This window comes from Microcaecilia unicolor, chromosome 1, assembly GCF_901765095.1.
Source record: "Microcaecilia unicolor chromosome 1, aMicUni1.1, whole genome shotgun sequence".
Classification (NCBI taxonomy): domain Eukaryota; kingdom Metazoa; phylum Chordata; class Amphibia; order Gymnophiona; family Siphonopidae; genus Microcaecilia; species Microcaecilia unicolor.
In genome coordinates, this window is record NC_044031.1 from 652,957,648 (window position 1) to 652,982,995 (window position 25,348).

The 25,348-nt window shown below is 44.0% G+C and overlaps 1 protein-coding gene across 1 annotated transcript in view; it reads right to left on the bottom strand.

The window, feature by feature from the left end:
* TMX2 (thioredoxin related transmembrane protein 2) overlaps positions 1-25,348 on the bottom strand; it is a 42,335-nt gene extending 16,987 nt beyond the window's left edge. The window contains exons 1-6 of the mRNA XM_030186137.1: positions 25,102-25,348; positions 23,302-23,362; positions 13,328-13,441; positions 13,021-13,097; positions 12,798-12,904; positions 8,825-8,890 (exon numbers count right to left, since the gene is read on the bottom strand). Of these exons, the coding sequence (XP_030041997.1) occupies positions 8,825-8,890; positions 12,798-12,904; positions 13,021-13,097; positions 13,328-13,441; positions 23,302-23,362; positions 25,102-25,290 (614 nt within the window). The 5' untranslated portion in view covers positions 25,291-25,348. The remainder of the gene's footprint in view (positions 1-8,824; positions 8,891-12,797; positions 12,905-13,020; positions 13,098-13,327; positions 13,442-23,301; positions 23,363-25,101) is intronic.

Below are 25,348 nucleotides of genomic sequence, written 5' to 3' on the forward strand. Positions count from 1 at the left end.
CACCAGGATTACCCTGCCGGGATGCTTTGCCACCCGGTCTAGCACCCTGCCCAACATGGGCCAGGGCGGGAACACATAGAGGAGCTCTTGTGTCGGCCACTGTTGGAGAAGAGCATCTACTCCCAGGGATCGAGGGTCCCGTCCTCTGCTGAAAAAGCGCGGCACTTGGCCATTGGCCGATGACGCCATCAGATCTAGGCTCGGCTGGCCCCAGCGCTTCGTGATGTCCAAGAACGCCTGAGCAGATAGTCGCCACTCTCCGGGCTCCAAGGTATGGCGACTGAGAAAGTCCGCCTTGACATTCATGACTCCGGCAATGTGGGCCGCTGAAAGCTGCTCCAGGTTCGCTTCCGCCCACTGGCAAAGACTCATAGCCTCCTTGGCTAGAGGGGCGCTCTGGTACCTCCCTGGCGGTTGATATAGGCCACAGCCGTGGCATTGTCCGACAGGACCCGTACAGGCTTCAACACGAGTACCGGGATGAACTCCAATAACACCAAGCGAATGGCTCTGAGTTCCAGGAGGTTGATAGACCACTTGCCTCTGCAGGAGACTAGAGCCCCTGCGCTGTCCTTCCCAAGCAGTGGGCTCCCCAGCCCATCAAAGAGGCGTCTGTCGTGACGACAATCCACTCCGGGGTCACCAGAGGCAATCCTGCAGACAACTTGTCTGTCTGCGTCCACCAGCTCAGCGCCTTGCGCACTGCTGGGTCCACGGGAAGGCGCACAGCATAATCCTCCGACATCGGAGTCCAGCGCAGCAGCAGAGATAGCTGTAGTGGTCTCATATGAGCCCTGGCCCAGGGCACTACTTCCATCGTGGCCGTCATAGAGCCCAACAGCTGCACGTAGTCCCAAGCTCGAATAGGAGAGGCTACTAGGAACTAGTCCACCTGAGCCTGAAGCTTGACAATCCGATTGTCTGGCAGGAACACTCTGCCCACTTGGGTGTCGAATCGAACTCCCAGATACACCAGGGACTGAGTCAGGCGCAGCTGGCTCTTCTTCCAGTTGATGATCCATCCCAGGGAGCTCAAAAGAGCAACTACCCGGTCCATAGCTTTGCCGCACTCTGCATAAGAGGGGGCTCGGATCAACCAGTCGTCCAGATAAGGATGGACTTGTACTCCTTCCTTTAGCAGGAAGGCCGCTATGACCCCCATTACTTTGGAAAAGGTCCGCGGAGCAGTAGCCAACCCGAAAGGGAGGGCTCTGAACTGGAAGTGTCGTCTCAGGACTGTAAAACGCAGAAAGCGTTGGAGAGGAGGCCAGATGGGAATATGCAGGTACGCTTCCTTGATGTCCAAGGAAGCCAAGAACTCTCCTGCCTTCACTGCCGCTATAACAGAGCGGAGAGTCTCCATGCGAAAGTGCCTCACTTTCCAGGCCCGATTGACCCCTTTGAGGTCGAGGATAGGCCGGACAGAACCTCCTTTCTTTGGTACCACAAAGTAAATGGAGTAACGTCCCTTGCCAATCTGATTTTTTGGCACCGGAACGACCGCACCCAGGCGGATCAGGTTGTCCAAGGTCTGCTGCACTACCACAGCTTGACCGGAGACTTGCAGGGAGAGAGTACAAACCCGTCTCTTAAGGGTTGGCAGAACTCTAGCTTGTAGCCGTCTCTGATGACTTCCAGCACCCACGCGTCTGAAGTTATAGTGGTCCACTCGCCCAGAAACGAGGACAGCCGTCCTCCAATCTGCACTGGGGCGTGGACCAAGGCCCCGTCATTGGGTACGAGACCCTGGGGGAGGACCGGAGGGAGCACCTCCGGGACGGCGGTCTCTGCGAAAGGAATGCTGCTTGGGGGAGAAATTCCTCTTGAAGGAAGAGGGGGCAGAGGAACCCGACTTGCCCGGGCGGTATGGAGGTATCGGGACGAGTACTAACCCGAGCCCTGACCTCTGGTAATTTCTTGCCCTTAGACGTGCCGAGATCGGTCACGATTTTGTCCAGCTCGACCCCAAAGAGCAGCTTGCCTTTAAAAGGCAATCTAGCCAGGCGGGATTTAGAGGCGTGGTCAGCAGACCAATGTTTCAGCCAAAGCCACCGCCGCGCAGAGACTGTCTGAGCCATGCCTTTAGCTGAGGCTCTCCAGACATCATACAGCAAGTCTGCCAAATAGGCTAAGCCCGATTCCAGGGCCGGCCAATCAGCCCTCAAGGAATGATCCGAGGGGGAAGCCCGCTGCACCATAGTCCGGCACGCCCTGGCCACATAGGAGCCGCAAACTGAGGCCTGCAAACTTAAAGCAGCTGCCTCCAAGAACGACCTTAAGGCCGCCTCCAATCTTCTGTCTTGGGCGTCCTTTAGGGCCGTGCCACCTTCCACCGGCAACGCCGTTTTCTTAGTCACCGCAGTGATTAAAGAATCCACGGTAGGCCACAGATAGGCCTCACGTTCACTCACAGCCAAAGGATAGAGGCGGGACATAGCCCTAGCCACTTTAAGGCTCGTTTCCGGGACATCCCATTGAGCCGCAATTAAGGTGTGCATGGCATCATGCACGTGGAAGGTTCTAGGCGGGCGCTTCGTCCCCAGCATAATGGCAGAGCCAACAGGGGCTGAGGGAGAGACGTCCTCCGGAGAGGAAATCTTCAAAGTGTCCACGGCCTGTAACAACAGGTTGGGCAAATCCTCTGGGCTAAAAAGCCGCGCTGCAGAGGGGTCATCCGCTCCATCCGAGCGGGGATCTATCTCCTCCAAGGAATCCGCAAAGGATCGTTGGGAGACCTCAGACACGCTGCCCTCATCTACATCGGAGGAGACAAAAGTCTTCCAAGGCCTGGAAATCAACCCGAGGGCGTTTACCTCTGGGAACCTCAACCTCTTTATCAGAAGAGGGAGCAGGGGCAGCGTTTTGCATGAGGAAAGCCTGATGCAGCAGCAAAACAAACTCTGGGGAGAAACCCCCCAGACTGTGCACTTCCGCAGCCTGGGCAACAGCCCTAGACGCACTCTCAACCGGCGCTCGCAATAGCGGGGGAGAGACATGCTGCGCATCCAAAATGGCGTCCGGCGCGAAACTCCGTGAAGGAGCCGCGCGGGAAGAACGGCGCTTAACTTTAGCCGCTTTTGTGCCGTCGCCCAAATTAAGGGCGTTCATGGCATTAATGTCTCCAACCTCAAGGGCGGCCCCGAAGAAGCCGTCCGAGCCGCGTGGCCGGCCAAGATGGCGGAGGCGAGGAGCGGGGGATGGGCGTTTATGGCGGGAAAAAACCGCCACGCCGGAGGAACGACCGGGACATTCATCGGTCACTAAACTATCACCCATCAAGGGCGAATCAGGTTGTAAAACCCCCGCATCCCCTCTAGAAGCGCTCCAGCGATCCGGGGAGCGACCCTTTGCGCCCTCGCCCTCCGACGCCATTGCCACGAGGAGAAGAATCGGGGAACCCCCTGCCCGCTATAAAAAGGTAAAATTACCTGCTTGCCGCTCCGAGCTGTAACGAACTGGTGTCCCAGTGAGTAGCTGCAATGAACGTTTAAAGAAACGTCGAATTAAACGCCTTTAAAGACGTTTAAAAAAATATATATATATTTTTTTTTTTTTTTTTTTTTTTTTTTTTTTAAACGGAGCCAGCGGGAGGGGGGAGAAAAGGAGGGACCTGGCACCACCAGGTTTGCACTTGCTCAAAAAGAGCCCTCAACCCCAGGCCTCAACAAAACCTAAGGATTAGGCTTGGAGGCCTAGCCAGAGCTGCTGCTGTGTGTGACCACCACCTGCTGAGATAGAGAACATACTGGGGAGTTTCCAGCAGCACATGACCACATATAGGGAGGCAAAAGTTTGCTCTCTATCTCCACCTGCTGGTAGATGGACACAACCCACCAGTCTATGGATTGATCAGCTTGATGATATGGAAAGGCTTTTGTTTTGATATTATACACCTGAAAGACTGGAAAAAAATCTTAGGGGTGGGAAGAGCAGAGTGTTGGTGTTAAGTATGGCTAATCTGATTGTTTCAATATGTTGAATTCCTTAATGCAAAGGTGGGGGGGGGGGACATTTGAGTAAATTGTGTATGAACTATGGAATTAATATGATCTGGTTCATTTTACTATCTGTAACAGTGCTCCATGCTTTGGACTATAACTAAAACCTAGGTTGAAAAAAAGATTAGATGTTGGCACATAAATGGACTTTCAGCTGCCTAAAAAGTACCCCTGGAAGTTCTTACCTGTAATCTGTAAACCTCCTACGAGAAATTTATTTTGTTGAAGACTTGTTTTTTTTAGGAAGGTTTTTGCGGATGCAGTTTTGGGGTGCCATGAAGGCTCCTATGTTTGTTTGATTGTTTGTCTGTTAGATGTGTCTTGTTTGACTGTTTTTTTTCCATTTCTTTCCTGTTGATTGTTCCTTTCACATTTTTGCTGTTATACCTTTCAAACTGCTTAGACCTCCTGTAGATTTGGCGATACATCATCAAGTTTAATAAAAGATAAAGATAGTACCACAGAAAGGAGGGATATCAAGAATCGAAGGAACTAATAAGGCATTCTATAAAGAGTCAGATCCAACTAATGCAGCACAACTGACAGAAAAGATTGTAAGTAATGTGATCACATCACGCCATTTCTGCAAAAACTTCATTGGTGACCAGTACAAGGCCCTTAAAGGAGATAGGCCAGAGCACTTGAAAACCAGATCACCCCTCCAAGGTCGCTAAGATCCTCCTAAGAAGTTCTCTCTAAGCACACCTTCTCCAATGGAAATCACATGATACCTTCTCTGGAGTATTCCCCACACTCTGGAAAGCACTATTTGAAAGGCTTCGCTCAACACAAGACTCTCTATACTTCAGGAAGCAGGTGAAAGCTTGGCTCTCCACTCAAGCCTTTAATGGAAGAAGCAACTAACTAGCAACACACACACACACAAAGATTAACATTAGCTGCACTTACTGCAGCAAGATGTTTACCATACATGCACCTTTTCTGACCCCATGTGCAATTTTTCCTTTAGTCAGTTACCCTTATCTTCTAACTCCTGTTACTTAAGACATTTTAATGTGTATTGTGTTGACTTTGTAATTAGCATACCATGTTACAATATGCACTATCTGAATAGTTTTACTGCCATAATTTTTTATGACCTATGTCCGAGTTAAACTTGCTGTACACTACCTTGAGTGAATTTCTTCAAAAAGGTGATAAATAAACCAAATAGAGGGGTCAATATTCAAAGCAATTTAACTGCCAGAAATGGTTCATGACCGGGTAAATTGCTTATTCAGGGCTATCCACTGATATTCAGCAGCACTTAACTGGCTAGTCCCACTGAATATCACCAGAGATCGCTAAACCCAAAGATGGCTATTTCGTGGGTGGTCTGGGGGCGGAGTCAGGGTTTATTTGGTTAAGCGTCCCTATTGAGTACTTAGCTGCCTAAGTTTAGTTGTTAAATTGGACCACGTAGAAGCCAGTTGCATCTTTACGCGGTGTCGTTTAGGCGGTTAAGTGCTGAATACTGCAATTAACTCCATAAGAGATAACTAGCTGCATAAACCCACATATTCAATGCCGGTGTCCAGACATGGCCCAGCATTAAAGATCTGGGAATAATACCAGCGGTGGCTAAACAAAATGCTCACTGCTGCTGGCTGAATACCAACCTCAGAGTAAATAATAGAATCTTAATAGAAAGATAAATTTGGACATACAAAAAGATATTCCATGGGAGGAAAAGTGATTTCAATGCTGAATTATGAATTTACATGTGTAACCTTAGCATTATCCCGTGGTTTCTATAAAGCACGACCGAAATTGCTTGAGCAAAACTGGTCATATTCTGGATTTGCATGCACAATTTAATTACTTAACAAGCTAATCAGCGCTAATTGCCACTTACTTGACACTAATTGGCTTTAACTGAATTTACATGCACAGCTTGCTAAGCGTGTTCTGGTGCATGCAAATTCTAATTCATGCTACCAAAAAGGGGGCGTGGAATGGATGGGCCATGGGTGTTCCAAAAATGTATGCGCAGAGTTATAGAATACATCTGCTCCATGCCTAATTTAGGCGCCAGTACCGGTATTTACACCAAGTTTTACTTGGCGTAAATGAACGCGCTTAGAGTTATGTGCAGGCATGGCTACTAGGCATATTCTATAAACCGCACCTAAATACAGAATACACCTAGGCGGAAATATTTTCGGTGCCAATTTTTCAGGCACCATATATAGAATCTAGTCCTATGTGCATAACCAGCAGGCAATATATTATGTCAATAGTTTAAACTGAGAGTTACGATTATACACATAACATTTAGCAATATCTTTTGTGTGGACTTAAAATTATGAGTGTAATTTTGCAAGCAAGGTGCACAACTGAAAATTTACCCCAATATGTAGAGATTCTGATTCAATCAGAACCCACATATTTGCATACCACACTTGTAATCTACAAGGCTGCGTTCATTAACCTCACGCCTTTAAACAAATGCCAAAGGCAGAAAAGTACCAAGGCCACTGTATTTTCTTTGCTGCATATCCCACAGTTCAATCTTGATTTGCAGTTTGACAGTGAAGTGGTTTGGTTTGGTTTCTGTTAGTAGTAAAAGCACACCTTAAAGTCTGTACTTACAGAGCAGCCATGTGTGAAGCAGTAAACAGAATTTCACTTGGAACATTTCAATACACCGCCTTGGGTGAATCGTTTCATAAAGGCAGTAATAAATCCCAAGAACTAAACTAAACTAACTAACCTGTCCCCCTAATTCTATGTAGTGCACTATATCTATATAAATAAATAAATACAAATTAGAGGTTCCTGTTTGGGCCTTTATTTTTGAGAAGCAATTTGTTTTACATGGTGTATATGTTTGATGTATATTGACTTTTCTTTGTAGCACTGACTTGAGCTTCTAATAAAAAGACCTCTACAAATTAAAAAAAAAAAGTGCCAAAATGGAGAAAAACGGACATTATGGGCCAGATTCAGATAATAGTACTCAAAGTTAGGCGCCAGTATGATCCACACTAAGATAGCATTCTTGTGCTTGCTCAGTGCACCCTTTACAAAATACTCACTTGGAGTACTTCTCGTGCCTAATTTTGGGCGTGAGCCCTTATGCCTGCCAAAAGCTGGTGTAAATGATCGTGTCTAATTGATGGTATTCTATACATCATGCTTAATTTCTGGGAATCCCCTGACCCACCCATGCCCCCTTTTGAACTGCACACTATGAAATTTAGGTAGATCCACACATAACTCCTAATTACTGGGAATTAAGTGCTTGTTCACTCCAATAACTGACAGTCAGCGCCTAATTGACTAATTAGTTTACGTGCAGATCCGGGATCTGCACCCAAATTTGGCCGACCTATACAGAATCTGAGCTTATGTACTTAACTATGCTATTAGTCAGTGCCTAAGTGCTTTAGCATGTAACAACAGACAGGAGGAGGGGGCAGGTCGTACACTTATGCGCTAAATCTTATATACTACTATAAGCAGTGTGCGTGGGTCAACACTTAAGGCACAAATGTTTACACCTACCTTGTAAAAGGCGTAATTGATTGCACCTAAATATTAGCATGCAAATGCCTACCTACGCACTATTCTATAACAGAATCTGTTATAGGATACTATCAGTGCAGAGGTTTTTGGTGCATACTGACCCCTATGTCTTGTATATATTGCCTGCCTATAAGCTTCCCAGGCAAACTAGCTCACTCCTCATACAAGGGCTGATGCAGAACATCACGTGTCAGAGCCATGTGCCAATGGCTGACAGCATAGCTGTTTTCGTAAATGCAACACAAAGGTTTTGTTCTCTAGTGCAGTAGACTAATAGCATTCAAATTACACTGCATTAAAAAGAGTGCTGTCAGAAAAAAAAAAAAAACACCAGCACATGCCATGGCAGTACTAAGCAGATATTTGCTGCTAAAGAGCAAAAGAACATCTCCATTCCATTCAGTGCTTGAGTCAATTGAGGAAAAAATAATAATTGCCCGCTCCTGCATGAGGGGTTGCCTCAGCCTCTGCCCTCCCCCACCATGCACAACAGGTGGTGTATACTACTGTTGCTGCCACCCCCTCTCCACCTTAAAAAGTATCCATTAGTCTAGAGGATTCTCCTCCCCATGTACCTTGAAGGAAGTGGCAGGAGTGATGCCCACTCGCTCCCGTCTCTGCGCCACCGCTTTCCCTCTGGCAGCGCCTGACCTTATATGGCCCGTCCTGGGATGCACTGCTTGAAGTTACTCTGCCAAGTAACAGATTTTTTTCCTTTAGTTGGTAGTCTAGGTAAAGACTACCAAATGAGGCAAAAATTCCCCTATTTAGCAGACTAACTCCATGCGGTGCATCCCAGGAGGAAAAAGGTCAAGTATTGCAGATGGAGGTGGGGGGGGGGGGGGCTACTAGACTACTAGGGATTTTTTGATTAGCATCTGGAAGAAGGTGAGAGTGAAATCAGAGGATGATCTCACGGGTACAAAAAGGCATTACAGATGGTTCTGTAATCCTTTTTACATCTCCTCAGAAGGCATTAAAGCTTCTGCCTTGAGCTCAGCCTTAAAGTCTTCCATGCACTTCTCTGCATCAGTGATGCATTGCTAATGGCTTCATTAACATTGATTTCAATATGCTGTGTGCCAGTATCCTATGCGCAGATTCACACAGCGTTATCTTCTGTGGGAAATGCCTCTCTACATCGCACGGCTACTGCATGTAGACGTCACTCTAACCTCGCATCAGTCTGCAAAACCATTCTGCATTATCTCCCCAGGAAAATGTGGGACTTATTTGTGATGAGCCAGCAAGAAGTGGGGTTCACACACACACACACACACAGATTGAGTTTCACTCACTTGGTGCTGACCTCTTGGTAACGTCCCACATCCACTTTCCCGAATTTCAATCCAGAACAGTTATATCTGGGGTGGAAGGAGGAAAAAATGATCATATGCATGCAGGGTTGCAGAGACTATATCACACTTGGGTCTAAATGCAGATATTGAATATCAATATTTTTTGTGAAGAGCATCAGAAGCATTTTTATGGATTTTTTTACACATTTCGAGTTATTATATTATATATTTAAAATTGTTTTGAATTATTAATTTTTTATATATGCGTTTTATAGATATATTTTAATATATATTTGTTGATTACATAAACATATATTATATTTTTTATATTGTTTTTTTGCTATTTTGTTTTTATTATTATTATTTTTATGTTTATTTTTATTTGTATTTCCATTTTTTATTTTTTTTATTTTCATATTTAATATTGTTTAACTGATATGTTGATGTATCATTCATAAGTGCATGTACATAGATAATCCTTTTTTAATATTCCTGATTTATATACTAAGGAAATAAGAGAATGGAATATCTCTCTATATAAAACGCACCTCCAACGTTCTGAAGCCTCCACAAGTCCCAACATTCTAAATGCATGGTGGTGAAACCTGGAATTCAACCATGAGTGTTGGCCCCGCCCCTGCATCAAACGTCATGTCGTCGAGGGCGGACCAATGACACTCAACCAATCGCATCACGAACCCGTTACTAAGCGACAGAACGTGACATAAGACACATCGCAAAACAATGAAAACCAGCAGCACACAGTTGCTACGCGACGTCAACAGCAACGCTAAAAGGACCATATAGATCTCTGCTCTCCACACAAACAACGGACACGGAGGGCATAGGAGGGAAGGAAAAAAACCAGCACATACACACACACACTCTCACTCTTAACTGGCTATAATGAGCAACTGACCTGCCACTATCACAGGGACTGCTAGCACCTCTCTCTCTCTCACACACACACACACACACACACGGGACACAGAGGGTATGGAAGACAAGGAACGAATCGTTGGGTATGGAGGGGGCAGCAGGGGAGATAAGCAAGAACTGCCTCAAATGTTTGTGCTGGGCTATGTACAATTATAATGCTGTCTCTTCATTTTGACCCTACCCTTTCACACTCTCTTTCACACAGACGCACACACACACACACACTTACACTGTCTCTATCTCACACACACACGCACCCACACACATATACACACTCTCTCACACAGACACACAAACACGCCTCAAATGGTTAAGCTGTCCTATGTAAAATTTCACTGCTGTCTTCATTTTCACCCTACCTGTGCACACTCTCTTTCACACACAGACACAGACACACACACTTTCTCTGTGTCACACACACACACATACATATACACACTCTCACTCTCTCTATAGCCTTGCTAGCGCCCGTTTCATTTGTTTACGAAACGGGCCTTTTTTACTAGTATATATATATATTTTTTTTTTACTCATTTTTTCCTTTTTAGTTATTAGTTATGCATTGATTTATTATTCAACATTTTTTATTTCCATTGGTACTTTTTCAATATATGTAATTATTATATATTTTAATTGATTTTATTAATATTATTTTTATTTTTCATTTTTGGTGTCATTCTTTTAACAATGAATTAGTTTATCTTATAATTGAAGTTGCTTTTTATTGGTAATTTTGAATTTTTATTTTATATAGGCATTTTTATGTGAAAACATTTTACTTTTTTTATTTAATATTCTTTTACTATTTTATTATTTTCATTATTAATTTTTAAAATATTTTATAATGTATTTTTGAATTTCTACACATACGATTTTTGGATCTAAGAGTCCTGGGTCAAGCTATAGCTTTTTTAAAAAAAAAAGACGACGCGTTTCTCTGCAGTTTCCCTCCATTTTCCCAGCGTCCTTTGTACGTAATGTCCTACACCTGGCGTGTTAACAACTTATGATCTGAGCATGCTCAAAACTTTATTTTGGCACGCCTTTTCTCATTTAAATAATGGACTTTTTAGTCACATCCCTTTCCTTCATTGAAGCTATTGCTACACTACGGTGCTCTTCTCTGTTCTGACAGTGGTAAGTTTTTTTTCATTTATTATACAATTATTCAAGTATCTATTTAGGGGACTTTTTACTTTTTTACTTCACTTTTTTTACATATATATGATATATTTAGACCAGTTTTTTTAATAGTTTTTTAGAACCTGGTCCAATATATATGTCTATTTTTTGTCTCTTCTCTGGTTTTAGTTGATAATAGTTCTCATTTTTTTGCGTGTTCCTTCATTTCATATCTACACCTCCATTTCAAAACATATGATACATATAATTTTCTTTACACATTTAGACTCTTTACCTTAACCTCCTTATTGAATACAAACTATATACATATGGTTAGTACCTATAAAGTGATTCAATTTGACTTTCACTCTATATAGTACACGTTTTCATGTATAAAAAAATATATGGTGGGTACATATATATATACATACATTTTAGATACAGAGGACCTGTTGGATTGTATTTTATACATTTTTTATTTCACCTGCACTAGCCATTTAGAAAATTTTCTCTTTATAATAAGTCAGCCTTGTGTTTTATTTGTAGGAAGTTTATACTTTATATGTAAGTTTTTTTGTAACAAACTATCGACTTTACACAATCAGCTATACATCATAAGATTAGTAGATTTATTGGAACATACTGTATTATTTCTTAACCTTTGCTTTCTTTTTTTGTGTATATCTATTTGACAATTTGTTTTAAATATGGTTTATTATTTTGGTTATATAACACTATATATATATATATATATATATATATATATATATATATATATATATATATATATATATATATATATATATATATATATATATATATATATATAAATTGTTTTGTTCTCCCTTTTCCCTTTTTTTCTTCTTTTAATTTGGATAGGTCCTCTTATGTGTTCATATGTAGTTATTATTGTGCAATATATAGTTACTACATTTTTGTGACCCATTTGTGTTTTTTATGCTTGTATACAACACCATTGTTTCTTATAGAAATAATATTTTATTCACAACTTTTATTCTACATTGTTGTATTAGTCAATTTATGTAACACAAATATACATATATATATACTTTAATTTTGAGTTTTAGTTATTCATGTACATCTGTTGCATATAATATATTTTTATCATCATATGTCCATATGCTGTTATAATTTTATACATTTGTGGATAAATTTATATTGATTTGTTTATATATAAAAAAGTATTATTTCTGTTGATGTTTTGATATATATGTTTTTAATTCCTATACATTTTTATTACAAAGATATGTTTTTCTATCCGTGGTATTAGGCATACTTTGATTATTTGTTTTTGTGTTTTTATAAATCTGATGTTTTAGACTCCTGAAGAAGGCGCGAGCTAGCGCCGAAACACAGCTGTGTTGAGTTGTCGTCATTTTGCTTGCAATAAAGAATTGTTTCTTTATAGACATCTCATCCGGTTTTTAGAAGAGCCTACCTTTCCTACTTCTTGCTTCTGCAACCTTTTATGTAGGAACCAGTGTACCTCCACCCCTTTGGGGTAGTTTTCTTTGCAGAGGGTTTACCAGCCACTGCGCAATAATGATACCTACTGGACACACTCAGGGCACAAACATACCAGATCTCAGAAGGAGACACAGAGTCAATGTTTCTAAGTTCAATATTGTGCGAGGGATAGTTGGGCTATAGGCAGGGGGTGTTTAAAATAGACAAGAACCCAGAGGCAGTTGTAAATGAAGGTTCTTAGTTCCACTAGGTGGCCAAAGGACAGAGGAGCAGGAGAAAACACCTGGGCAACCCCCCCCCCCCAAACATCCACCAAAAAATCATCCCAAGTGCTTTTTTTTCTAATGGTAGCAATTCCACAGCTACCATTCCTCCTGGGTCCCATCCCAGCCCCCCCTTCTTCATCATCCAGTTACAGACTCACTTAAGAGAGAGATCAGCATAGATGGGAGCAAAGGACTGACACTCTGAAGACCAATTGGCAAAGAACTCAACAATCCATGTCACTCTCCGGTCACTTTCAATCTCCTCCTGTGAAAGACACAAGTGTAAGAATAACACCCAGAGGCCATCACTCTATCCTCATTCCTCCTCAGACAGAGGAAGAAGAAAGTCATCCTGACTGCAGTGATGAGGACAATACTTACATCAATGGTCTTATCATTGAAATATTTAATATACTCCGGTCCCATGTATAGAGGAGGTTTACAGGTCATTAGGAAGACTGGAGAGGGAGAAAAAGAAATAGCATGACAAGTCTTTGATAAAGACTACTGAGGAGTCAACCTCCAAAATAAATGCTGAATCAATCTTGCTCAAGGCTTTACACAAGAAACAAGGTGGGTCTTTCACCAAAATGCCAGGTGAGGCTCAGTGGGGCCTTTAGATGAGATGCCAGATAATGTATGGCAGTTGCTCACAAAACAAAAGGGAAAGAATTACACAGTTCCTTACCAAGACAGAGGGTGAGGTAGAGCAGTCCCATTCGGATATCCAGGCGGAAGAAGAGAATAGCATTGGCCACTTTACTGAACATGAAGATGTTTCCAACATGCTGTTCAATGGTGACTATAAGGAAAAATACAAAGATAAAAAAAATTCAGTAAGACAGAGAGAAGAAAATGGGACAAACTATTACCATCATTACATTCATTCACACTTTGAATCGTAGCAACCTTCTGTATACTCAAAGCAACCTATGTAATAATTCATAAGTACATACAAGAAGCAATAATGGTCCTCAGTACATTAATCACTTTGACAGCAGCAATGATCACTTTGTAGGATTACTTTGTAACTTCTTTCAGTTGTTCTCTTGAACCTGGGAGCAGACATGCTGAGAATACTGTTGCACATTACCTCACATGCAACAAGCCCTGCAGTGCATGTGTTGGTATTTGTGACAACATAGCCAACAATAAGCGCAAACCTATCTGAGATAATCCATGAGGCTCAAAGGAGTGGAATGGCTTGGAAACTCAGAAACTACAACTTAGCCACATTTACTTTTGATGCTGGGATAATTCTAGTGTAGTAAATTTAAAACAAAATCGGAGAAAATATGTTTCTTCACCCAACGCATAAACTCTGGAATTTGTTGCCGGAGAATGTGGTGAAGGCGGTTAGCTTGGCAGAGTTTAAAAGGGGGTTAGACGGTTTCCTAAAGGACAAGTCCATAAACCACTACTAAATGGACTTGGGAAAAATCCACAATTCCAGGAATAACATGTATAGAATGTTTGTACGTTTGGGAAGCTTGCCAGGTGCCCTTGGCCTGGATTGGCCGCTGTCATGGACAGGATGCTGGGCTCGATGGACCCTTGGTCTTTCCCCAGTGTGGCATTACTTATGTGTTTAATAGTAGTACTTTCTGGAAATCTCCACAGCACAGCTTTCAAACTTCCTTGGACATTATTCATAAGAAGTGAATTCCTACACTATATTTATATGATCAGATTTAGAATAGGGAAAGATTCTGCTTCTTTTATTTGAAACTAGTAAAAAAGGCCCGTTTCTGACACATATGAAACGGGCGCTAGCAAGGTTTTCCTCATAATGTGTATGTTTTGGAGAGTGTATGCGAGAGTGACTGTGTGTGATAGAGAGAGTGAAAGTGCAAGTGTGTGTGTGTGTGTGTGTGTGTGAGAGAGAGTGAGTCTGGGTGTGAGTGTGTCTGTGTGAGAGTGTGTGTGTGTGAGAATGAGAGTGTGTGCAATTGCGTATGGGAGACACAGTGTGATAGAGAGAGAGAGAGTGTGTTTCACACAGATACAGTGTGTGCGAGAATGAGAGTGTGTGTGAGGCACAGATTGTCTGTGAGACTGAGTGTATGAGACCAAGCGAGTATGTAACTGACTGTGTGACACATAGAGAGTGAATGTGATACACTGTGAGACATAGAGTGTATGAGAGTGAGAGACAGAAACACATTGTCTGTGGGAGAGAGAGAGTGTGTGAGAGAGAGAGAGAGTGTGTGTGTGTGTGACAGAGATACCTCCCTCCCTCTCTCTCTATGGTGTCAGGCCCCCCTCTTTCTGTGGTGTCTGAGTTTGCTGCCACTGCACCTAAGCAATTGGTGTGCTGGAGGAGAGGAAGAGAGAGAGAGAGTGTGTGTGTGGGGGGGATGTGTTGGAGGGGTTCAGCTTGGAAGAAGAGGGGTGTGGGGGATTCAGGATGCGCTGCCAGATGAAAGTTAGAGAGTGAGTGTGTGTGTGTGTGTGGGGGGGGGGTTCAGGAAGCAATGGCAGATGACAGAGTGAGGGAGTGTGTGTGTGTGTGGGGGGGGGGCAGGGGGTACAGGAAGCGCTGCCAGATGAGAGAGAGAGTGAGTGTGTGTGTATGGGGTTTCATGAAGCGCTGCCAGTTGAGAGAGAGTGAGTGTGTGTGTGTGGGGGGGGGGGGGTAGGGGGGGTTCAGGTAGCGCTGCCAGATGAGAGATAGAGTGAGTGCGTGTGTGTATGGGGTTTCTGGAAGCGCTGCCAGATGAGAGTGTGGGTGTGTGTGTTTTGGGGGTGTGTTGGGGGGGTTCAGCTTGGAAAAGAGGGGTGTGGGTGGTTCAGGAAGCGCTGCCAGATGAGTGAGTGTGTGTGGGGGGGGGGGGCGGTTTTTCAAGTTTTGCCAGATGATAGTGAGTGTTTGTGGAAGCACTGGCAGATGAGAGAGTGAGTGAGTGTGTGTGTAGGGGGGGGGGGGGTTCAGGAAGCAGGGCTAAATGAGAGTGAGTGAGTAAGTGTGTGTGTGTGTTGGGGGGGGTTCAGGTACGGCTGGCAGATTAGTGACTGTGTGGGGGGGGGGGGGTGGCAGGGGTTTCAGGAAGCACTGGCAGATGAGACAGAGTGATTGTGTGGGGGTGGGGTGCGTGGAGGGGGGGGTTCAGGAAGCGTTGGCAGATGAGATTTTGTGAGAGTGTGTATGTTGGAGGGGTGTGGGGGGTGTGTTGGGTGGTTCAGTTTGGAAGAAGAGGGGTGTGTGGGGGGTCTGGAAGCGGTGCCAGATGAGTGTGGGGGTGGTTTATCAAGCTTTTGCAGATGACAGTGAGTTTGTGTGTGGGGGGGGGGGGTTCAGGTAGCGCTGCAAGATGAGAGAGTGTGTGTGTGTGTGTGTGTGGTGGTGGTGGTGGGGTGGTTCAGGAAGTGTGGCTAAATGAGAGTGAGTGAGTGTGTGTGTGTGAAGGGGGGGGGGGGGGGTTCAGGAACAGGTGCCAGATTAGTGAGTGACTGTGTGTGGTTGTGGCAGGGGTTTTAGGAAGCACTGCCAGATGAGAGTGAGTGTGTGTGTGTGGTGGTGGTGGGGTGGTTCAGGAAGTGTGGCTAAATGAGAGTGAGTGTGTGTGTGTGTGTGTGTGGGGGGGGGGGGGGGAGGGGGGGGTTCAGCAACAGCTGCCAGATTAGTGAGTGACTGTGTGTGGGTGTGGCAGGGGTTTTAGGAAGCGCTGCCAGATGAGTGTGTGTGTGTGTGTGTATATGTATATGTATGTGTGTGTGTGTACGTGGTTTCTGGAAGCGCTGCCATATGAGACAGAGTGTATGTATGTGTGTGTGGGGGGGGGGGGGGGGGGGTTCAGGATGCGCTGGCAGATGAGATTTTTAGAGAGAGAGTGTGAGTGTTGGAGGGTTGTGGGGGGTGTGTTGTGGTGTTCAACTTGGATGAAGAGGGGTGTGGGGGGGGGGGTCTGGTAGCGCTGCCAGATGAGTGAGTGAGTGAGTGTGTGGGGGCAGGGGTTTCTGGAAGCGGTGCTTTGAAGATGAGTGAAGGAAGCGCTGCTAGATTGCAGGGGTTTGTTTTTTTGCCTTCACTGCCTCCTCGGCGCGATGTTCCCCCCCCCCCCCCCGCCGCCGCCGCCGCCATCCCACCCAGCACGATAGTCCCGCTGTCGCCGCCATCCCACCCACCGTTGCGTAGTGTTGCTGGCGGGGGACACGAAACCCCGCCAGCATAAGTCCTGTCTTCAGACTCCGGCTTGATCTTCAGCATTGCTAGCCTCTGCTGGGCGGGGTTATGTGCGTCTGACGTCCTGTACGTGCAAGACGTCAGACGCACAGAAGCCCTGCCTGCAGAGGCTAGTAATGCTGAAGATCAAGCCGGAGTCTGAAGACAGGACTTATGCTGGCGGGGTTTCGTGCCCCCCGCCAGCAAAGGTACGCGACGGTGGGTGGCTTGGGGGGGGGGGGGGTGTTGCACCTCCTGTCTTTTGTGGGATTTCTTTTCTTCTGTTGAGGTTTGTTGGTTGTTTTGGGGGGGGGGGGGGCGTTGCGCGAGGGGGGCGGGGGGTGTTGGACCTCGGTCATTCTCTGGCGGGGCTCCATTTTATGTATGTAGCTTTTGGGTGGTTTTCTAGCCAGCGTTTCCTTGGCAGGGGGAGGAGTGTTTCCCTACTCCTCCCCCTTCCTTGATGCGGTCCCTTCTTTCATTTTATGTTGGTTTTCCGCCCTCGACGTCATGACGTTTGACGCGAGGGCGGGGCAGCAAGTTGTTCAGTGGCTTCACCACCACGAACTTACGAACCGTTCTGGGACTCTGACTGACTTCAGTGACGTCAGTGTCCTCAGAACGTTGAGGTTGCCTTTTATTATAGTAGAAGATTAGATGAGCCGTAGGTCCGCCCCTTCTTTTGTTTGATAGGTGCATGACCCGTGATTGCATTCCGTTGCGTGGCAACGGCAACTGACGCCTTCGCCTCAGACGCTCCTCCCTTGTTGTATTCCTATTGGTGTGTTGCAGCTGTGACGCGCTCGTTTCAGATCATGGCGGCGCCCAGATGTACTGTGGTTAAAAGTGGTTACACAGCTTCGAACATTCAAACTTTTGAAGCTTCAAAGTGTGGTTCAGAACGTTCATGGTGCTTTTTATGTCCAGTTGGGGCGTGGCGTAGGTCGCAGATGGGGCGTGGCTTAGGGCGGTGGTGAGTAGTCCGAATAGCCAGGAGGACTACAGCAGTTCAGGACTCACTGCCACAGTTGGAGGGAGCTTCAGAACGTTCAAGGTGGGATTTATTTATATAGATGCTTGTTCCTTGATACACCCTGCACAGTGCTTTGAACACAAACGAAGAACCAATCAGACAGAACGGAACTTGGAGGAGGAAAGTGGAGTGGATTGAATCTCTAACAAACAATCGTATACAGGGAGGTACGAACATCAGTGGAGGCAAGTGCACAGAACAGGAGGGATAATCACTTTGTCACTCACACACATCACACACACACTCAATCACTCTGTGTATCTCTCTCTTACACTGTCTGTAAAACACACTGTCACTCTCAGTCTCTCACATGGGCAACTGTATGTTGTATTCTCACGAGTAAGGAGCTCTTCTGATGTGATTGTTAAACTGATTGAAGGGCCTGAACAAGGAAAACTTTTACCACATTGTAATACAGTTTACACAACAATATTGTATATAAAGAAATCTTACACATGTAAACAATTATATTCAGAATACAACCGTGGAAACATTAATGGCAGGAACTCATTACATTACTAGTGCCCGTTTCATTGCGTTAAGAAATGGGCCATTTTTACTAGTTTCACAATAAAGGGGATAATGGAGCAGGTTGTTGCGTCAATTAGTCTTCACACACGTTACAGCCTTTAATATCATTCGGGATAATTTTGTGCATACTATGATGGGAATGAACCTCACCCTTATGCCAGGGTATGCTGGAGATCATCTCAAGCTTCAGAGTCACTGCTAATACTCATCTCTACACTGGTGTTATACAAAGGAGAGCTTCCTCCTAGAATTCATAGGCTGTAATATGACCACGGAACATATAAAAATGCGCCTGAAAATTCTTAATTAGGCTAGGGGCACCCAAATATATTTGGGATAAATTTCTGTATCTTTCTGCCACATTTTCTTAGTCTCTGATTGCATTTGTTGGTACTCGAGTATTTTCTCTTTCTGCACACATACATTTACAGAATAATTTCATTTGGTACCGACACTTCTAGTACTAATGCTGCTCTTGTATTTTTCTCCTGTGCCACAAATATCTGGTTTTCTTGAATTTGTATCATTGGAAATATGTCCAAGGTGATCACACAATTCTTTCTGGGTTGTGATCACAGCAATTTTATAGTGTTTGCACAGTTTTCTGTATATGAGGTAAGCTCCCTTTTTTTGTCTTTCTGTATGCAATTTTTCTGATCTTAACAAGCTGTACCTAGCCATGAGACATGTTGATTTTTTTCTAGTCCAGTGCTACAAAATCTGCATGTCTATTTTACCAGTCTTTCCTTGTCTGAAATCCACGATCATGTGCTGCAGTTATCAATTTCTCATCTTTAGGTTTAAATTCACCTTTCCTTAGCCATTCATACATCAAGCAGCAAAATGGTGGAACAGCATGCATAAGTACTTACGTTTTGAAACCAATTATCAGAGTTTTTGAAAATTGTTAAAAACTTGGCTATTTCACAGATTTGTTGTGATATGAACTAGGATCAATTATAGATTGTCATTATTTTTGTTTGATCTAGGGTTTACCTTGCTCTTGGTATGTAAGCCGCACTAACTAAACAAGACTGCTGCAGGAGGTCATGGCAGCCATTTCGACACTGGCGATGGCATGGGCAGGAGTGTGACTGGGGATCACTCCTGTCCCGACCAGCCACTAAACCGTTTCTACAGTAGTTGTTTAATAGGGCCCAGGGGGAGGGGGGAGGGAGGGAGTAGGACTGTTCCTATTCAGGGGCTGGGCTGGGCCAGGCAGGCCCTAGGATAGGAGATGGTTTCAGTTTGGCTACCCTCTATTTTGATACAGTTATAGTTTCTAAAGTAATTCTCTATTTCATGCTGTATTGTTATATAGACAGTATTTTATTTATAAGATTTATATCACTTTTATGATAAAACCATTAAAAATGATATCTATACATATAATTCTCACCGCCAACGTTCTGACCTCCAACGTTCTGAACCTCACTTTGTGGCAGGGAAACACTGAAGCCCTGTAGTCTTCTAGGCTGTCAGCACCACTCACTCATAGACCCGCCCTCAGCCACGCCCCATCCACACAATTCACAACCCCAACATTCTAAATGTAAAGTTGTAGTTGCAAGATCCCATGAGTGTCTGCCCCGCCCTCGCGTCACAACATGATGACGTGGCGGGCAGGGCTATGACACTCAGCCAATCGCCAGTTCCACCGCCCTCCGACGCAACCCCCCCGACGCACTGCGAGAAACAGCGGCCTATGCAGGGCCTCCACCCCCCCGACGCACAGTGACAAACACCGAGCTACGCAGGGGGAGGAGTGCCGTCCGGACACCTGATCCGCCCTGACGTACTGCGAGAAACAGCGGCCTACGCAGGGCCTCCACCCCCCCCGACGCACAGCAACAAACACCGAGCTATGCAGGGGGAGGAGTGCCGTCCGAACACCTGATCTGCCGGGACCCCGAAGCTGCCGCACTCCCCCCCAAAAAATACCCACCTGCACCCTCCCGACGCTGCCGCAGGTAAACCTTGCTAGCACCCGTTTCATTGCTCAGAGAAACGGGCCTTTTTTTACTAGTACATCAATATTTAAAAAAAAATCAGGAGGAAAATGAGTAGAAAAGAGATCAAAAGCGTACAGAAATTCAAAATTAGAGAACAAAAATGTATTCAGCCCTTTTCAAAATGATAAAAGAGAAGACGACAATCTCAAATCCAAAAGCGGTTTATTCCAATCTAAAGGACCTAATTTAATCTAGGATTTATATTCTGCTGAATCCCGTGAGGTACAAAGTGGATTACAAAAGTAGTAATACAACTACAAGAGCCAACAAATTAACTGGGAAGTACAAATAAACTGATTAAGCTAAAATGAACATAAATCACAGCGCAATTAAAATCTTTAATCGCGATTATTATTTTTTCCCCACGGCCAATGATTAATGCATTAATCGCATAGTTAACGGCAATGTGTATTTTTATAATATACCCTTGCATTCCACAAAACAAAAGGAGCAAGTTACCACAAACCATCTTTTTCTTTTGATGTACACAGGAAAAACAATGTTAAATGCTCCCAGGTTTCAATCTAATGACTGTTTTAAATAAACCTTTGTACTTATAAATAGTAACTCTGAATGTTGAGCACCCGATTCTCATAACATGAATATTTTGATGGCCCTTTACTAGGTGAAAATATCTCTGCACGAATAACCAGCCCCTCGAAATGACACAATGATTACGATTTAGAATTACTAATCTAACCAATGAAACCGATACTTCCTCTTTGTACATCCATATGCCGCACAAGACAGCATGTTTGAAAATATAAGTGGGATCAAATAAAAATGTTACCAACAATAAAGAATGACAGCGTGGATGCAGCAGCTGATAGGTTTGTTTGCTTTGTTTTGGGCACACAGGGATGACGGCTGAGTGAGAGAGAGGGAAATGGAGATGGAGACAAGTCGAACTGGCTTCAGCTTTTTGACGTCATGCCATCTTCTGTTCTCAATCTAACCTGCTTGAATACAACCAAGAAAAGCCCCTTTGTTTTGTCTCTGTGCTGCATCAGGGGATATGATTTTTGAAATCACCCATTATTATGTGCTGTGAAATTTGCTGGATTCCTAATTTCTGTTAGCATTTCATCATATGTTTTTTCATTCATAGCCCACTAGTATTGTCTTTCCCTTCACATGGAATTTCTATTCATAAGGATTCCACATTACAATCTATTTCCTACTAAGTTTTTAATGTTTGACTCAGTTCCCCCTATCATGTAGCACCACCCCCTCCAATTTGATCCAGCCTATCATTGCAATATTATTTGTACCCTGCTAGCAGTGTGTTTTCATTGGTTATCTTCCTTCCACCAGGTCTCTCAGATACCTATTATATCTATATCTCCATTTAGGGCTATATATTCTAACTCTCCCATCTTATTTTTTAGGCTTCTTGCATTCGTATATAGACATTTCAAAGCATATTTCCATTTGTATTCACAACCTGCTTAGCAGATAACAGGGATAATTTGCAATCTCCACCTGCTGTTCCCTCAAAGGCATCTGGCTTACTTTTATCTTTGTTGCAACCTTTCTACTGAGATCTCCTAACTTCCCTATTTTGATTGCATCTTTCAAAGATACCTTACTCCAAACCATGCACATCCGATCTACTGTTGGCTTTCTCCTGGGTTCTAGTTTAAAATCCTTTTTAAATGTTTATGGCAGCAACCTGGTTTCAACCTGGTAAGGTGCAGCCCATCCTTCTGGAATAGGCTTCCTCTTCTCCAGAACACTGCCCCGTTCCTAACAAATCCCTGCATCATTGCTTTGAGACTCCAGGGCTCTGCCTGCCTCTAAGGTCCTGCATGAAGTACGAGAAGCATTTCTGGAGATTCTGATTTTAAATTTTCTACCTAATTTTGGCGTCCAGAACCTCCTTCCCACATTTTCCTATGTTGTTAGTACCCACATGTACAAGACAGCAAACTCCATCCCAGCACCGTCTAAAATCTTATCTGGGTGATGCTTAAAGCTCACCACCTTCACATCAGGCAAGTGTCCAAAAAATCTTCACATCCACCAGTAACCCATCTATCTACATTTCAAATACTCATATCTCTAGCTAAAACAGCCAAAGCAGAAGCTCCTAGAATTGCTTCTTGCATCGCCACAAATCATGCCTTGGTATAAGAGGAATAGTCGGGGAGGGGGATGACAAGGCAACAGCTGCAACATTTAAGTTGCAACATGTTCTTAGGGGCATGTGGAATTCAGATTCTATCCCTCATATAAGAGGAAACTGTGCTCAGGACAATCATGATATGCTTATGTATTTTTCACAGCCTCAAGGCATATGTTTGTAAATGTGGGGTATTGAACAGAAGATAAAGTAAGAAAATGCATAAAAGGAAAAACTGAGTTCAAAGATTACCAATGACATTTAATATCAAGTAAAATAAAAAACAGTGTTTCTCAACATCGCGCTGATCTCCACTGAAATAAGTGAGCTTCTGTTCCTAACCATGTGAACGACTTATTAAAGCAAAACCAACCAGGGATTCTTTCAGAATTAAAGGAATATGAAATGCTGCTTTGGAACAGAGAATCATAGTGCACAGGACACTCAGTTGCTGAGGGCTAGAAAGGGCCCCAAAGTCGGACTCTGTGCCAGTTTGTCCAGGGTTCAGGAGGTATATGAGACAATGCTACAAGAAAACACATACATGATCCATTGTCTTCTCCTCCCTCACCCTGTTTTGTCTGTCCCAAGCATACTTAATTTTTGTCACCATTTTGACTCCTATTATTTCCTCTGCAATCCCTCTCAATGAAAAACTAATTTCCTTGCATTATTTTTCAGCTCTCTCTCCCTAAATACAGAATGCAGAGAGCATAAATGCAGGGGAGTATAAATATATCATTACATGAGGAAATGAGAACATTTTGTTCCCCCCCCCCCTTGAAAAAAAGTTCTGACTTACTGGAGCGTCGGTTCTTCATCATGACGATGGCACTAAGGAACATCAGAATCTCTACCTCCCTCTAGAAGAAAGATGGTACAGTCTGAGACTGGTTTATATCAGCACACTGAATGAAGAGGATGAAGTGGGCAGTATCAATTCTCTATCTTATACTTCAAAAAGAAAAATATTGATTACACCAGCACAGCAAGTGGAGAGAATGAGGATAGCCAGAAAAGCAAAATTAAGGAACAGCAGGATCTCCATCTTCAGCTTAGACAATAAAATAGGTTGCCAAGGGCAAAGACAAACCCTCAGGAACAGCACAGGAGAGGAGAAACCCAGGCCTGGAGAATCACAAACTGGGTTTATGTGCAGGATAGTTAAATGTGTAAAAAAAAGTTACAGATCAAATGTACGAAAATCAATCTGTTATCCCTTCACTGCAGGGAGGAGGGGTGGACCTATATGTATTTTTGCCAAGTTTTCTTATGGGGAAACAAGCTTTGTAAGATCACATTGTCTGTCTCCAACTAATAACTTTTGCATAGATTATCCACTTCAATTATGAATTGTGCCACAAATGTCCAATGACAAACAGGTCACGCTTTTCATGTGCCCCTAATATGTAGAATCCCTTTTACTTCTATAAAGAAACAGGACAGCACAGCTGAAATTTAAGGGAGAGGACATTGTCATGCCATCAAATATTTTAAAATTTGCTCAGTCATTAGCTATTCATAGTAGATGATGGCAGAAAAAAAAACCTGACGGTCCATCTAGTCTGCTCAACACTAAAGTATTTATAAAGCTGCACTGCCATTGGGTAGTGCCTCTGGTCACCAACCAACTTTATTTCTTGCCTGGTTTCCTATAGGGAACATCTTCCTTAAGGTTATAACGATTACTATAAATCATGTAAATACGCCTAAGGGAGACTGTGATTTAGGAAACAGCATCTATTCTTAAAAGTTCTTCCTTTTATGTACTTTGAACATTGTGCTTGTGCTTTGCTTTGCTTCCAGTGGTACAGTAATACAGGTGTAGTGAATACAAACAAATTTGCACATTTGTACACCACTTCACCCAATAGTAATTATAAAGTACATCTACATAAAGATCTCAAGATCTCTCCATTCTGGGCCCATTTTCTCATCCAGCTAGAATAGCATAGATCCTTCTTTATATCAGGCTTCACCTTTGTTTCATTGCTGCTAATATTCATCTGTGCTTATCCCAGGATTTCTTTAATTTCAATGCTGGAATTTTTTTCCCCTCTTCTACTAGGTGGTGGTTCAATGCGGTCACTACCTTTCTGTGACCAATTATGTCTTTTATGCTACTCCGAGTCCTAAGACACTCCCCCTTTCAACCTTGACCATGACCTTACTCTTGAAATTCCTATTTATTCTGTAGTCTTTATCCCTTTAAACCAGGGGTTCTTACCCCTTTTATTGTTCCCACACTCCTTTAACTTATCAATGAAATCCTCGCATCCCCTTCCTAAACCACGTGTTCACTAGTGACAGCTATGTATGTCGTTGTTAGCTGCTAACGTGTGGATAAAATTATAGTAGAACATATTTTAGTATGGGAGAAAAGGACCTCATATGGCCATGCACAACGACTTCAATAGCTTGAAGTGAGTCTGCATATAGGCCCCTTTATAATCATAGGCCCGGAAAAACTCCCCTTACATACACACAGCCATCTCTCATCCACATGCTTATGACGTCATAAGCGCACGTCTCGCCTCCGTGACGGTGAAGTCACAAGCGAAGGAAAAGAGTCACAGCGCTCGAAAAGCGACCAGCCCCATACCCAGTCAAAGTCGCAGGGGTTTCCATCCTCTCGCTGCGTCGGCAGCCCCAAGCAGAACGGCGGCACCTTCCTGACCAACGGGAATGCCACGGAGAGCAGGGCCGAGATGAGATAGTACGGCTGTGCGAGCCAGCGCGACAGGCGCGGTACAGAATACAACAATGCCACTAGCGGCGCAAGCACCGCCATCTTTAGAGACCTGCAGGGCTGCTGCACACGAGGCCAAATCCCTGGAGGCGGGACGGGC